The sequence below is a fragment of the Hesperophylax consimilis genome, chromosome 13, assembly GCF_061612785.1.
Source record: "Hesperophylax consimilis isolate HC1 chromosome 13, BYU_Hcon_1.0, whole genome shotgun sequence".
In the NCBI taxonomy this organism is placed as follows: Eukaryota; Metazoa; Arthropoda; class Insecta; order Trichoptera; family Limnephilidae; genus Hesperophylax; species Hesperophylax consimilis.
In genome coordinates this window covers 13,231,242-13,247,609 of record NC_142848.1, presented here as the reverse complement: position 1 = coordinate 13,247,609, position 16,368 = coordinate 13,231,242, and the positions used below count along the sequence as shown (strand labels likewise).

At 33.3% G+C, this 16,368-nt stretch overlaps 1 protein-coding gene across 9 annotated transcripts in view; it reads left to right on the top strand.

Moving 5' to 3' along the window:
• The window catches only part of Dab (DAB adaptor protein), a 68,989-nt gene that overhangs the window by 21,387 nt on the left and 31,234 nt on the right, over positions 1-16,368 (top strand). For 3 of the 9 annotated variants that reach the window (XM_089638773.1, XM_089638768.1, XM_089638769.1), the window contains exon 2: positions 16,170-16,284. The exons of 1 other annotated variant lie outside the window; for it this stretch is intronic. In XM_089638773.1, coding sequence (XP_089494899.1) covers positions 16,245-16,284 — 40 coding nt within the window. In that variant the 5' untranslated portion in view covers positions 16,170-16,244. Of the gene's footprint in view, positions 1-6,231; positions 6,881-16,169; positions 16,285-16,368 lie in introns of those variants that run through there. 5 more of the 9 variants (XM_089638772.1, XM_089638765.1, XM_089638766.1 and 2 more) reach the window with 5 other exon arrangements.

The following is a 16,368-nucleotide window of genomic DNA, read 5'->3' as shown; positions in this document are numbered from 1 at the left end:
TAGTTTTGTTAAATAAACGTATCCAAAGTTTTATAATCTGCATTTTAAAAACAAGAACAATTAGTGTTTATGAAAAAATTAAACTACGAACCTATTTTATTTATTTTTTAGTTTTTTTTTTCGTACGTTTAAAGAAAACCCCTTCAGGTATTTTTTGACGATATTCAGCCTTTAATAGTATTTTTTTAAACGCACGTATTACGGTCTGAAAAAGGTCATATTTTCGATTTGATTTTGATAATTACTAAGCCTATGTTAATTTAAAAAATGTATAAAAAAAATTTTACTTGTTGAAAACACTATCATTATCGATTTGCTTAATAATATTATCATTATTTTAAATTAATAAAAAACTACACTCGGCCTTAAGCTAAAGTAAAAATACATTTTTTTTGCACTTGACGCATTTTCTTCAGCCTGTTCTGTACTAACTTAGGCTTCAATCGTATATAACGTCTTCTACAGTTTTGGTTTATTTACGCTGCACTGGTTTTGAACACAATTTAGGTTTTTCCAATAAGAGGTGTTATTTTGAAATTCAATCGTAAAAGATAAATGGTTTCGTTGCTTGTGTGGCACATAGCGCCGTCTTGTTAAAAGTAAACGTTGTCCAGATCAATACCATCCAATTCCGGCCATAAAAAATCATTAATCATCTCTCGATAGCGCAATCCATTCACCGTAACTGTTGCTCCAGCCTCATTTTCGAAAAAGTAAGGTCCAATGACTCCGCTGGACCATAAACCGCACCAAACAGTCACACGTTGAAGATAGAGAGGCTTTTCAACAATAACTCTTGGGTTTTCGGAGCCCCAGATGCGACAATTTTGCTTGTTGACGAAGCCACCGAGGTGGAAATGGGCCTCATCACTCAAGATGATTTGCATTTGATTCACTCAAGTGAATTTTAATAATTTCAATGCGTTGTTGAAGCCGGTATCGTTCCATTTTTATTAATGGCGTAGTTTCTACTTGTCAAATGTCAAAAAATGACAGCTTCAAAAGTAACATCTACCGAAATAGCGGGCTATTCAAAATAACACCTCTTATTGGAAAACCCTGTATGGTCGATGCTTCTAGTTACATATATTTCCAAAATTCTTCCACGTTCTTATTACCCGAAACTGGAGCAAGTCCGAATTCCAACATGAAGCCAGAAACGAAATGAGATTCCCACGTAATTCTTTGATCACTGTCTGTTGATTGAATCATCATCGCCATATCCTCCCCAACTTCTGTGCTCCGGGCTCCGGGCACCGGGCAGGACAAACTGACCAAATTGCTGTCGCATACAGAAAACGGAAGTCGTTATCGTTATTGTGTTTTTAAATATATCGCACTAATCATAATTCCCGGCTTTGTCCGTGTTAAATATATATTATTTTTTTATTTCGTAAAATTATTTTCTCAATTTATTATTTTAAAATACATAATATATAAAAAAATTATAATATTGTTACAAAAATAAATAGTGAATGGCATAAGAACAAAATAGTGAAAAAATATGATTTTTAGTATTTCTACACCAATGAAGAGAACTAGCTCTTAAGTTTAGTGTAGGAGTAATAAGTAATATCATATATGGCTAGCATTACACTTGTAAGTTTTTTCGTAAATTTACGACTTCTAGCCAATGGGCGCATTGGATTTTCAAAATGCAAGATGCCCATTGGCTAGAAGTCGTAAATTTACGAAAAAACTTACAAGTGTAATGCTAGCCATAGGCTAGCATTACACTTAGCCATAGGCTAGCATTACACTTGCAAGTTTTTTCGTAAATTTACGACTTCTAGCCAATGGGCATCTTGCATTTTGAAAATCCAATGCGCCCATTGGCTAGAAGTCGTAAATTTACGAAAAAACTTACAAGTGTAATGCTAGCCATATATGATATTACTTATTACTCCTACACTAAACTTAAGATATAGGGTATGATAGTAGAGGATTTGATGACATTATAAAATATAAAGATGGTTCGAATTGAAGTTACTGCATTTTTTTAATGATGTTACGCGTGTTCAGTTTTTTTAAATGTAATTATACTTTTTTCTTGTATAAATCTGTTCTTTTTTAAAATTATTCGGGAAGACTATTAAAATATTTTATCTCTTTGTAAATATAATTGTTATGCATTTATTGTGTAGAAATAGAGGAATTTTGATGTTATACCTATTTATGTCTTCATGATGAATTACGTTTTAATTGTCTCAAAGTATTATCTATAATTAGTTTTGTACCAACTTTACAGTGCTTACAAATTTTTCATTTATTATTAATTATTAATTTTATATTTTATTTTTCTTTATGAAAAAAATATATATTTGCAATATTTTACATCTACTAAGTAGGTAGGCATATTACTACTAATCTACTAAGTAGGTAGATAAACAAAACCAAAAATATTACATGCTGTGAAATGTCTATATCACGTCATCTTAAGGCCCCGTAGTAAGCATCCAAAGATGGTTTGAAAGGAAGATAATATGTAAATACGAATGTTAGAGGGAACGCGCTAATATTTAAAAAAAAATCGATAAAAATTAAGCGAAAATGGTGAAAATATTTAATAAAAACACGACTCTTTTGAAATTGAGCAAATATCTTTCGAAAAATTCTTTAATGTTTTCATCCCTATAACATATTAAATAACAGAAAAAACGTGATTTCAATCATTTTCGGAGCTTCCTTTGCGATTTTTTTCTATTGAGAGAATTTTATATAATTATCGTTTCGGCATAACAAATGTATAGATATTATCTTAGTAACTTAAAGAGTTAACGAACAACTTGTTATAAATCGGTAGAAAATGGGCTTAAAAAGAGAGAAGTAAAACCATAGATGGGGAGAGAAAAGGGGACCACTAAATCTGAAAGTATTTTATTCTTATGGAACAGATAGAATAAAGGAAGTGAGATGTTGTCTTATTTTTGGACAGTTTAATATACAGGGTGTATCGGCAAGTACCCGACAAACTTTTACCAGCTATTCCTCAGCACATTTGGAGTAAAAAATGTAATGGGCGCTTTGCTGTCCGGTAACATTTTTTTCCATTAAAAACAAAAACTAAATAAAAATCAACACTCCGTCACTGTCATTTGAATTGTTTTTCGTGTTCAACAGCTGTTATTAGCAAGTGTGTCAAAAAGTGTCCTCGCTCTTTCGTACACACTAAATAATAATAGTTAAAAATGAGACGAATGGTGCCGTGCCATTTCGTTGTGATTGTAAAAGCGCGCCAACGTAGGTACGTACGTACATTATTCAACGAAACTCGAACAAAATATTGCCAGACGGGTTTTCAAACTTTGACAAATGATAAAACATTGGTGACATGTGGTGAAAATATGAATAATAAATTTTTTATTAAAAAAAAATGTTACCGGACAGCAAAGTGCCCATAACATTTTTTACTCCAAATGTGCTAAGGAATAGCTGGTTAAAGTTTGTCGGGTACGTGCCGATACACCCTGTATTTTATACCCTATCGCTCATGACAGAAATAACGTTGAGCGCTAAAAATAGCTGCGTATCTAGAAATAGCAATTAGAAAAGGCGTTGCTGTCGTCATCACGCCAGAGCTCACCTTTCGTAATTGTTAGAAAGTCATACAATAACGTTTGATTGGCGGATCTATTCTATATACTACTACCTGAAATGAAAGAGTTTTTTCGAAATCAGACCTAGACAGTGACCTTCGTCTTGTTTTGAAGAGGAAAATCAGACAAACGCCGCCCGCAGACTTTATTGAATATTAAATAAATTATTAAAAATACATTCTTTATTCTTTATTAAATACATCTATTTGAATCTCACTTTTGTTTTCGTGAATGAATGAATGCATATCATGCAATCGGAAATTTACCCACTTTTCGACATACGACCGAGCTGAAACTCCACATAGACTCGTTGATGACAATACGCTCTATCAACTATTGGTGGCAATCACGCACACACACGCAGACATACGCATTACTCTGAAATCGGATCACATTACACCAGTTAATATACAATACAAAGTAGTAAAACAGAGTTGTCGACTCAGTTCCTGGGCAGGAAGGTTCAATGGTCCAGTGATCCAATTTTTTAAATACATGTATTATAGTAAAAAACGTTTGTTTTTACTGGTTGATTTTCGATTAGATTTAGATATTCAGAAGATAGATGAGATTTGCCCACGCTAATACTGAAATTCTGAATCATGCAAAAGTTAACTTTAAAACTACCAATAGGGGTCGATAACTACAAAACTTGCAGATTAAATTGCGATGGTGGGCGGAATTAGGTATATTTGTTCTATCTAGTACAGAATGCTTTCCCTGAATTTCCTTGAAAATGTATGACCCAATGTACAACCAACCCATTGAGGAAACTTATATTATATAGAACTACAATACATATAAAACGTAATGCATCGCTGAAGTTATAACTTCATTATAGCTTGTTGTATTTGACAACATTTTCTAGTAATGGTTTCATATCTTCCCTCCTTTGTGGAATTTAAGCTATAAATCGAAAATGCAGATCTTTAACCCTAACACTATCTACATAGAAAATGCAGATCTGCAACCCTAACACTATCTATATAGAAAATGCAGACCCTTAACCCTAACACTATCTATATAGAAAATGCAGATCTGCAACCCTAACACTATCTATATAGACAATGCAGATCTGTATCCCTAACACTATCTATATAGAAAATGCAGATCCGCAACCCTAACAATATCTATATAGTTTTTCTATTAATTTATGTTCGCAAAATTTTACGTGAAATGCTTTCTAGTGCACCGAGAAAAATGAATATTGCTGATTTATTAAAACCCGGTTAAAAACGGGATTGCTGGCCGCTTTAAGTTCCTAATAAAGCTTTAGTACATTCCTAATATATTGGAATACGTGTTCAATGACCTGCATTTGTCCTGATAATATACAATGACGAAGTGCGAAAATATTAGATTTTTTATTAAAGCTTGTTCCGACATCGCGATATTCCGCATTAGTGTTGTACTGAAAGTTTATTAGGAATCTTATCAATTCATTCGTTATGGGCCTGAAATCCCGTTTTTAACCGGATCATGAATAATTTTAAGAGATTATTAATAAATTAGATTTTTTATCAGTATTTTTTCTCCATGCAGTGACTTAAAACTATACATATTTATGACGGAGAGGGTATTAACTCTTCAGCTTCAGGCCTCAGCCATATTTTGACAGAAGTTAAAATATTTCCGCTTTGCAATAAAATCCAAATAAGTGGAAATTATGAATATGAACGTATCCGAAAACTAAAAACTGCCTTTGAAAGGTGATAATTAATAATCACGCTTTCAAATGGTATCATATTTCCCGACTTTATGTCCGGGTTAAATCTTCCCCGTAGGAAAAATATTTTTTTTAGTAGTTTATATTTATATTTTTTATTGAATAAATTATTATTTTTATTTGTATTCTACTCAAGCGAAGCGATAGGAAAACCTTAAATGTATCTAAAGCATATTTTTTGGTATTGATAATGTACACCAATTCGTTATAAAGATTAATCAAAATTGTGATTTGGCATTAAGCTTCGCCTTAAGTTATAGTATATTACTTCCAGAGAGAGGTCGTACGTACGTCATTGACGATCGTCCTCTTCCTTCTCACACGTCTCTTATGAAAACGGAAAAGACAGAAGATACTAGAACGATGTCGTCGCGTATGCTGTCACGTCTACCGATCTAATAGAAACTCAATATTTACGCTCTAAATAACACTGTATAAAACCTCAAATAAATTGTCAAAATTGTCAATGTTTCAAAAATTGGTACAGTTCTGTACAGAGTGAGTACACTAAAAAGAGGACACAGCCACGTATGTGCATGGCATGAACTGAAATTCATTATAACTTACTTATTAACGTTTTTCAAGTACCAAGAGTGATCTGTTGTTAGGATAGTTTAGTTAATTTTGCAATGTGTTACGTGGTAGGCTCCCAATAGAAGGGTAGGTATTTTGTTGACAGGTTAGTTGCAAGTTGGTTGCAACGCTCACTGCACCGCACTGGGCGGGCTGCGCGCGAGGAGTGCATGCGGTAGGTAGAGTGTTTCCTCCCTTGCCCCTACCACCCTACACCGAGTGGGTGGGGTTCGGGCGGGGTGCGTTCCGTACTGTGTAGCTCTGGCGCGGAATATTGATCAGCCCCCCCTCGCCGACTGCCGGAGAAGGGGCTGGGGAGGTTCTTGGATCGCTCGGCAAGTCGGAACAACCCTTAGTAATTATCGACTCGCAGCCATGGGCGATCGTCTCCGCGAAGGAACGTGCGCGATATTTATGTTTTGTTCCCGTAGCCGTCAGGTTAGCGAACACGCCGACTTCTGTGCGGTTTGAAAACTTGAATCGATCGCGGCCGAGGGATGAACCGAGGGTTTCGAGTCTCGAACCTTGAGCCTCGAGCCTAGCGGTCTCGTGATGCTACATGTTAGGCGAGCCTTGCTCCTCGGCTAGGAACACGACCCATCACCGCGCCGCATAACACACCCGCTGTGATTCTGCTGTTACGAACTGCGAACTGACATCCATGTTCCTACGCAAGTTGAAGTGTTTCTATTCGAGCGATGTAGGTTCACTTTCTGAGTGTTCTTTTTGTCAAATTTAAATCAAGTATTTAACAAAGTGTGATCTGTTGAGCTGTGTCAACAGTTGATTGCAATCTCACTTAGGTTGAGACCGATTGGCGACAATTTGGCCACTTATAATAATAATAATTTAATATTAAATGTCTTACTACTGCGGTCGATGTAAAATAATCGGTACAAGTGTTTTTTCTCTATGTTCAACCACAAGCTTCCGCAAACTGAGTTCCCAATGCAAACGTTACGCAAGAAAACGAGTCCCTGCAAATGTGAGTTTCATTTTGAGATAACATCATATTGTCCTCACATCACGCATTGTTGTTATGTCACAGAAGCGAGCCTTGTACCCTGCATCCCTTATCGTGTATACCTTATAACTGTGTTTTGTGTTGTATGTACTCCTATCATCCTACCTCATGCATCCCTGATCGCCGGTACTTTAGGTACATTGCTCTTTATTGGTTAACAAATGTTCTGCTCATATTCGCCACTTGCTACTATGACTGTAACTACATATGACTAGAATCATTACTAGCTATCAAAACATTTGCTTGGAAAGCATTCGCATTGGCCATAACTCTCTCATTTCATCCAGTAAATTGTGCACATATTTTATAACAAAATTATTTTCGCAAATATCTTCAGGTTACCTTACAAGAATCTTACAATGTAGCATATAAGCAAATATATTTATACTTCAGAATAATAATAGTTTGTACTGATACAACATGATAGCCCTACGAATTATTTTATCCCAGTATCATTATGACAACAAGGTATTTTGTATCGTGAGTCATAAGTTTTCCTAGAAGAGCTATAGGTGATTGAACTAATTATTCTAGCCTGCAATGCAATGGAAAGCAATGGAAAGGATACGAAGATCACATAATAATATTTGACTGACAAGCACATTTAATAATAGTACGAGAATAGTAATTCATTCTGCTGGAAAAGGAAGTCAATGTGAAGCGCTTGATTGAGTGAATCAAATAGGTAATTGAATCGGTCATCTCAAGAATCGTTATAAAATAAGAGTATGTTGTATGAGACGATTTATGAATGTGAATAAATCAAGTAGTACCCGTTATGCTACGTTCCTTCCTCTACCTATCCCCGCAATCTTCATACAATCTCATAGATAAGTTTTCAAGAAAATCTGTGATAAAATTTTCATTCAAGTTATTTTTTAATAATTTAAGATGTATTTTTATATTTTTATCATTGCGTTATCAAATTCAAGATGTCCACGATCTGGTTCTGTCTACATTTTCTTATCTGCAGTAATTATTACATTTGTGCAAGTAAGAGTTTTAATCTATTAGTCTGAAAATAGTCCACGATTTAAATAAATTGACATTTTGTCAATTTGAAGTCATTAGGTTTATTTCCAACGTTGCCGCTTCAAATGCATGTACCAATTGAGATTATGTAGCAATATTTAGTTTTGTTCGATGTATTACAATTACCGCTGTTTTCATTCCTAAATACTACATAGAAAGGCCAACGACCAATTCGTTCAGTTTTTGTTTTCAGAGAAGGCCGTGATGTCGCTTTGATATAAATATGCTAGTGACTCGTGGAATAACATAGAATGGATAAAATTCACAATACGTTTACATAATAATATTATCTTATTTGTCTTTGCTAGCCTGGCTATATTGCATATATTATAGTTGTTGGCATTTTGAGGTTGATTGTGCCATTTCTGATTTATTTTTTAGCCATGCTTAATAATTATTCTAATCTCTAAATAGTATAAAATATAGTCGCTATCCCCGTCTGTCTGTTTGTGCGCTTACTTCTTCTAAACTACGCAACGTATTTTGATAGGGTTTAATTTGGAAAATTATATATATAATACGTGCATAATATTTACAGAAAGTAGAGAAAAGTCGAAGTTTTGTAATCGAGTCGTTAAAAAATATTTTCGGGCGCTTACATTGTTAACGCTGGCTAAACCATATGAAATACGTCAAAATAATGTACTACGGAAATGTATAAAGTCGGCGATGGTATATGTCACAGACATATGAATATTAGTCTTATGTCTGTGGTATATGTCTGTTTTCTAAAGATAACCCACAGCAACGCCAGGTACATGTCAGCTAGTAAGGAATAAACCATTAAAATAAAATATTAAGTGGTTTTTCGACCAAATAAATAATTATTTTGAACGCATTTAGGGAGAAAGAATTGAAAAAGATAGAGACTTTGAGACTGTGACTTTTCTTCTAGTCGGTGGTATTACCTACCCTGATGTATGTCGTTGAGGCATGGAACTGGCAGAGGAACGACGAAAGTAGATTGAATGCTGTAGAAATGAGATCCCTGAGGCGTCTCTGTGGTAAAAACCATGCATGATATGTGAAAAATGTGGAAATTTGCTGGATGCCAGGCTCAATTAGTGGTATTAAGAAAGGTACGGTTAAATGGTTTTGGCGTGTAATAGCGAATGAATGGAGTGAGGAGTATAATGAGAATGTATGAAGGGAATGTGAATAGTAGAAGAAATCGGGGACGCCGAGGAAGACACAGCAGGATCAAATTAACCATATATTTGAGTGGGGTCATGTCGAGAGTCAGAATAAAGAAGGGTATGTATGAGACGATGTATTAATGTGAATGAAGCAAGGAGTGTGTGTGCCGAGACCGAGTTGTTTGGCAGCACTTAATTTGCCTACCCCTGCAATAAAACGGCGTGACGGTTAGTTAGTCCTCGGAAGTAATGGACCATTCGCCACTTTGCAAATCTTGAATCCGAGGTCATATCGGGAACTCTGACCTTTAGGATCTATTGCGAACAATTCTACCAAACTTCAGCGATCAATACGTTTCCAAGTTCATTGTTTCAGCCCTTAAACATTTGTATAGTATTTTTTTTGTTTTAATCAAGTGCCACAGTACCTACCTACAATAATTTAAATCTTCAAATTCAAAAGAAAGATTACACACGTTATCTGTAAGTGCTCATGTTCTCATGTTACTCGTGTTTTTTTTCTTATAATAATATTTGTTCATTGCATACTGCAGCTCTTGAAAAATTGCGGAATTTATACAAAGGCAGAATGTTTGATACAATCGTAAAAGCACTACTTGTACGTTTTGTTGGCTTCGTGTCAACATTTGGTTATTGATTGTAATCAGATAACAGACAAGATTAAAGTCAAGTAATTCAGTAGTCTCCTCATGTAACCACTTCATTGAGATTGTCAAATATCTCATTTGAGATATTTTCATAGATTGGCACTTTTGTCTTCTGTGTGATTTTCTTTCATAACAAAAAAAAAACAGAATTACTGTCCTTAATTTAAAAAAGATCTTATAAATGCACACAGTTTTTTTAAAAGGATATATTTTTAAAAAGGATATTAAGGGTTGTTACCGCGAGCGCAGCATAATTTCGGTTTTTGACGCAGTTTTTTAAAATTTCTATATTTTCTATCAGAAAATAATATTATGTTTTGAACAGTTAATTTATTCTTCTACACAATGAGAAAACAAAACGTATTAAAAAGTTTAAAACAATTGCGTAAAAAAATATTTACAGAACCTCTAAAAATAGCTTTAAGTTCGATTATATCCTAAATACAGGAGAATTTTAAATATGTACATTATCACCACGTCAATGTCGTCTAAACGATTAGAGAATAAAATTATTTTAAAAAGCATTAAAACAATGCTTAAATAAATAAAAACAGTTTTTCAATACTAAGATATTGTTCCTTGTATCACCGCATTATATAAATCACGACGCAAGTTATTTATCTTCAGTGTATTTATTCCATAAAATCTGTGGTATTCATTTGTACCTACTTCAATAAACAAATACAATACAAGAATTCTTCTTAAAAAATAGTTCAACACAATTTTCCACTTTCTGAAAAGTCAAAACTATTTTACAAAATCCATTTCTCTTCTCGGCAACTTTTTAATTGTTTTGTGTTTACTTTTCTTTTTCATTATTGTTATTTTTTTAATTTTAAAAAGAAAGACAAACATTCCCGGGTTACGAATAACCTGACAATATTTGAAAATCTCCTACTACCACCACAGTAAGCTGAAAATGTTGCTTGTGTTGTGATGGAGGACTTAGCCAGCCGAGGTATTGAACACACTACGCCTGGGTGGGACCCAAACGCGATGTCAACTCGGCCACCGACCGGTCTATTATTTATTCATAGCTATTTACATTGGCCTACTAGATACGACACTTGTCTTTGTCACTATAATTTTGATTATATTTTATAAACAGTAATTATTTGTCTTTGTAATTATGATTCGGAATATGTGTATTAACAATAACTTTATAAAATATACAATTTTATTATTAGCGTAAGGCAAACAGCAAAAGGCAAAAAAATTTCTCGAAGAAAATAGGTGGCATTAATCCACGTAATAGCAAATAAAATAACGCGATTAAAACAGCTAATTAGTGCCCCTGGGGTGATTTTGTACAAAAACGGCGCTATACAAATCATCCAAGTATTATTGTTATTATTAGTGCAGCACCATTATTGCAGAACTAATTTTTCACGCTGCTTTTCTCATGTTCCAAAAATGCACAAAATATCGTCGTTTTTTCTCGACTGTTTTTATTTTCGTTAAAATGTACAGAAAATGGGGACACGCATTTTAAAAACACTTTGTATCAGTTTGTAGAAAATAGTGAATTTTAGTAGCTTTTTCGTTAAGGAAACGGATAATTTGTTGTCTTTTCTACACGCCATTTTTGACATAACAATATTAAAACAGAGCCATAATCTGAGGCGCTACTGCGTACTAATATATCTTCGAAACTTGTTCCACTGTTAGAACGCGATAAGCGGTGCGTTGTCGACTGGATTCGGTAGTTTTAGTTGGAGCGTTGGGAGAGTTGGAGGTCAGTTGGAGGAAAAAAGCGGAACCTATCTTTCTATTCTTCCCTTCATGTCCCATATAAATTAAAAATATACTATACGTATTAAAATCGTTTTTAAATATTATTTTTTAATTAGACCCAAACTAAGAAATAACTTCACATTATTTATTATCTGACTACAACACAGTGTTTTTAAAATAAAATGTGCATATTAAAGCGTGTCCTTGTTTTCTGTATATTCACCTATTTTCAACTGTGAATATTCACCGTAATTAACGTTCAACGAAATTAATACGCGATATTAATACGATACAATTATTTATATGACTATTTTTAGCCCCATGCGGAATAGGGTGTATCGATTTTTAACTTTTTTTTTGTTTTCAAATTCCAAGTTGAGAAAAAGTTGCTACTAGGTACCACAACTTACCACAAAAAGTTTTGGATTTTTAAAAAAATATTTAGGTCTCCCGCACAAGGCTTAAAGTTTTAATTTTTTTCAAAAAATATTTAAAAAAATTAAATTTTAAAAAATAAAATCGTAACTTTTGTGTTCTGAACTCATTTTATGCCTTCTGTAAGAAAATTAAAATTTATTCCGGTGGTTTAAACTTAAAAAAAACATGGTTCATATGTATGTACACAAAATTACAAAATTTCATCAAAATTAACAAACTTTAGGGCTTGTGCGGGAGACCTAAAATCCATTTTTTATAAAAAAAATCGTTTCTTACTCATTTTTATGCCTTAATATTACTGATTTTTAACTTGGAATAAACACAAAAGTTACGATTTTATTTTTTTAAATTTAAAAAAAATTGGATATTTTTTGAAAAAAATTAAAACTTTAGGCCTTGTGCGGGAGACCTAAACATTTTTTTAAAAATCCAAAACTTTTTGTGGTAAATTGTAGTACCTAGTAGCAACTTTTTCTCAACTTGGAATTTGAAAACAAAATAAAAGTTAAAAATCGATACACCCTAATGCGGAATTATTTGATTACCAAGTTCTTTGATTCAAACGTTAAAACTATAATATATTCATGTATTTTCTTACTACGTTGTTCTAAAATCGATCTGTTTGATATTTCTATGAATATAGTATCAGGACCTACCTACCTTAGTTGTGTAGAAGTTTTGCACAGGTTTTTAAGAATCGTGAGGTTTTTGTTTGATTCACGCAATCATAAAATCTGGAATATTAAAATCTAGTTGACAGATGGGTTAAATAATAGCGTGAATCGTGACTACCTATTACGTATTTATTATTTACTACGGTAATCACTTACTACCATCCATTAAGTCCCCGCATTCCCAATTTCTGTCGATTTATAGCTATAAGTTTCTCTAAGTTTTTAAGTTCCACAAAAAATGTATACTATTTTTTAAGATAATATCTATACATTTGTTATGCCGAAACGTTAATTATATAAAATTCTCTCAATAGAAAAAAATCGCAAAGTAAGCTCCGAAAATTATTAAAAACACTTTTTGTTCTGTTATTTAATATCTTATAGGCATGAAAAAATTCACAGCTTATCTTTAAGGCGATGCACTACGTCGTGTAATATTTAAAATTGAGCCGCTATCAATAACAACCCTTACGTAGATGGCGATAAGGTTTAAATTCCCGCTTAACACCATCCGCCTGTTTTGATTTATGCAAGAAAAAAACATGGCCAAAAAGTGCCTTTTATTTTATTTTGTGGATGTTCAGGCATAAATATTTTTTTTCGATCGTTTTATTAATATCTTAATTTGCCACATTATACAATAAAATAATAATCGAAAATGGGTTCGTAAGTAGGAGATTTTGAACTTTAAAGCAGTTTTCATAGGCCTTATACATTATTTTTTCTGGGCTTATAAAAAGACATCTAAAAAATACTCGATTATTTCAAAGGCCAAGATGTATTCTACTCGCATTATTTAATTAAAGCATCTGAAACATTTCTAGGCGACCAAATTTTCAAACCAAAAACACATAATTTTGAATTACTACGTATGGCATCGCCTTAAATGCAACTAAAGCATTTGTCGAGAGATTTTTGCTCCATTTCAAACGAGTCACTATAAAATACTTTCACCATTTTCGCGTAATTGTTACCGTTTTTTAAATATTAGCGCTCTCCCTCTAACATTTCTATTTACATTTCTCTCTTTCAAACCATGGCATTATCATCAAGGCATTAAAATCAAGGCGGATGGTGTTTAAAGCGGAAATTTAAACCTTACCGCCATCTACGTAAGGGTTGTTATTGATAGCGGCTCAATTTAAAATATTACACGACGTAGTGCATCGCCTTAATTTAACAGTGGCAAATAAATAAAAAGGTCAAATGAAAATGAGTAGGTACCCACCTACCTAAAAGTGTCGTCCGTTTCGTATCTGTGGAATAGAACTGAAATCATTGTTGTGATAGTTTATAGTCAATGCGCTGGTGGCAGAATACACTCGTATTCTGTATTCTCAGAATCGATAGAGAAGCGAGCGCAAATTTAGTAATATCCTGTGGTTGGAAATCCGGATTCGCGTGAGGGGATGTGCAAGTGCAATAAGCGGGTGGTGCGCTACAATAAGATTATTAGGTCACTAGTCAATTATTTCCTTTATTGTATTTTACAGCTGAGAGTTTTGTAAATAAATCGACACATTACGTCAAGAACTGCGACGTATGTGCCCTACACCGGTGAATCTCAAAAGTGGTCCCATTTTTTCATGCAATTGCAAATTTTAATTTTTTATGCACGATTGATCATAAGTTGAAGGAGTAGAACTATGAACCATACCTACAAGTCACCACGCATCTCGCCAACAGATAAATATTTCGACAACTTCTTGTAAAGTAAAATCTTCGATACAGAAGCTGCTCTCGAAAGTACATGTCAAAACAATATAAACAAGGTACCTACGGAATTTCGTGTCTGAAAAATACACTTATAATTATTCATTATCAAAAGTACGACGATTTTTGTTCCGTTTTTATTTCAGTTTTGTGAAGCAACAGGCCAATAATTATATAATAATAGAACTTGAATTTAACCTTCACAGAACTTGTAAATCATCTTCGAAATTTGTTGAATTGTTCAAATTCCGTGAAACAGCCCGTCCTTAGTTTAACAGTAAAAAACGTATTAGAAAATTACCATCACAACAATTATTTTACGAATATAAGTACAGGTACCCGGTTTTGAATAGTGTGAAAACGGCGAGTAGCGGCAAACTTTACCATCTGTAGGCTGATAAATATATTTTTAATAAAGAAACCCGCGTTACAAATACCTAACAATATTTTGAAAATTTCCTCCTACCATCACAATAAGCGGAAAATGTCGCTTTTATCGTGATGGAGGATTTATGGATAAAAAAGCATCATTGATAACGCTATCCAGGCACTTGGTACGTTCGTTGATCCCAGTTTAAAAACTTATAATATTTATAATTTTTGAAGTGAGAAGTTTGCTTTTCATTTGGTTTTCTGGCTATCAAACAGACTTCAAAGAGGTGTTTGACAGTTGCTCCAGAAGTAAATAATAATATATATTATAATACCAATATGTACCATTTTATTTGGGATTTATTGTGAATATTTTTTTACATTAAAATTTGACTAATCTTATCGAATTCCGCTGCACGCTTAATACGCAACAAACATAAACAGCATTTGGTTTGAACTTAATTACTACAAGAAATAACTATTTATGTGGTGGGAGTTGGTAAAAGATCCATTTTCTCTCAATCGAAGTTAGGTTTGAAGGTTAGGAAATACACAAAATTATTAAAATAACCCAAACTAAAACGTTTACTTAAACCCCCGACCTAAATAGTTGTGTCCATTCGATATTTAAGTTGAAATCAAGTGTTGTTTTTTAAAGAGCCTTTGCATGCAGCGGAATTCGACAGGTCTACCAAAATTCGTAAACACAAACTAGGACATCACATCGTCATAGACAAGTTTCATCGAATGGTCGAAAGCAGAACTCAACATAATTTTTCCCAAGTTTCGTTACATTTTCAGTTTGCGAATTATTTTGGACATTTCAAAGCTTCTTAGCACATGATGTAAACAACATTGTCAGCAAAAATAGTTTGTTATTACTATATTGCGTTGATTAGAAATTCCTGTCAGACAAAAACTGCACAAATTTCACGAAGCCAGGACTCACCGTTAATGTTTTGGATGCGTCACGCACTGAGTGCACAGCTAGACATGCCTCATGCTACTAAAACTACGCATTAATTTATTAATGTTTTTATTATTTCTATTTTTAAGTACACTAATCAAGTAATTTTTATATTATGTTCCATTCCCTATACCAAAGTCCCCTTTATAGTTATTACAGCAAACACTTCATCATGTAGTTAAATATTTTATGTACCATTCCCCATACCAAACCCCCCCTTTGTAGTTATTACAGCAAACACTTCATCATGTAGTTAAATATTTTCTGTACCATTACCCATACCAAAGTCCCCCTTTATAGTTATTACAGCAAACACTTCATCATGTAGTTAAATATTTTATGTACCATTCCCCATACCAAAGTCCCCCTTTATAGTTATTACAGCAAACACTTCATCATGTAGTTAAATATGTTGATGTTAAATGTTTTTAGTACTAGAGTATTATATTATTTTCTAAATGCCTTGTCTTAAATTTAATAATAATTGGAAAAAAATTGTTTCATCACTCATGCTAGGTTGTTGGGACTAAATTCTGCAGAAGTAATGTGAAAGATAAAGACTGGAAAAGGGATATATAAACAGAATTGAGAATGCAAGTCTGCCATTTTCAACATCTTTTGAGACCTTTCGGTGAGTTCTCCCATTAGAGTTTTAGAAATAACTCTTCAAACAATTTTTTTTGTATTTTTTTAATTTTATTATTTCAGATATTTT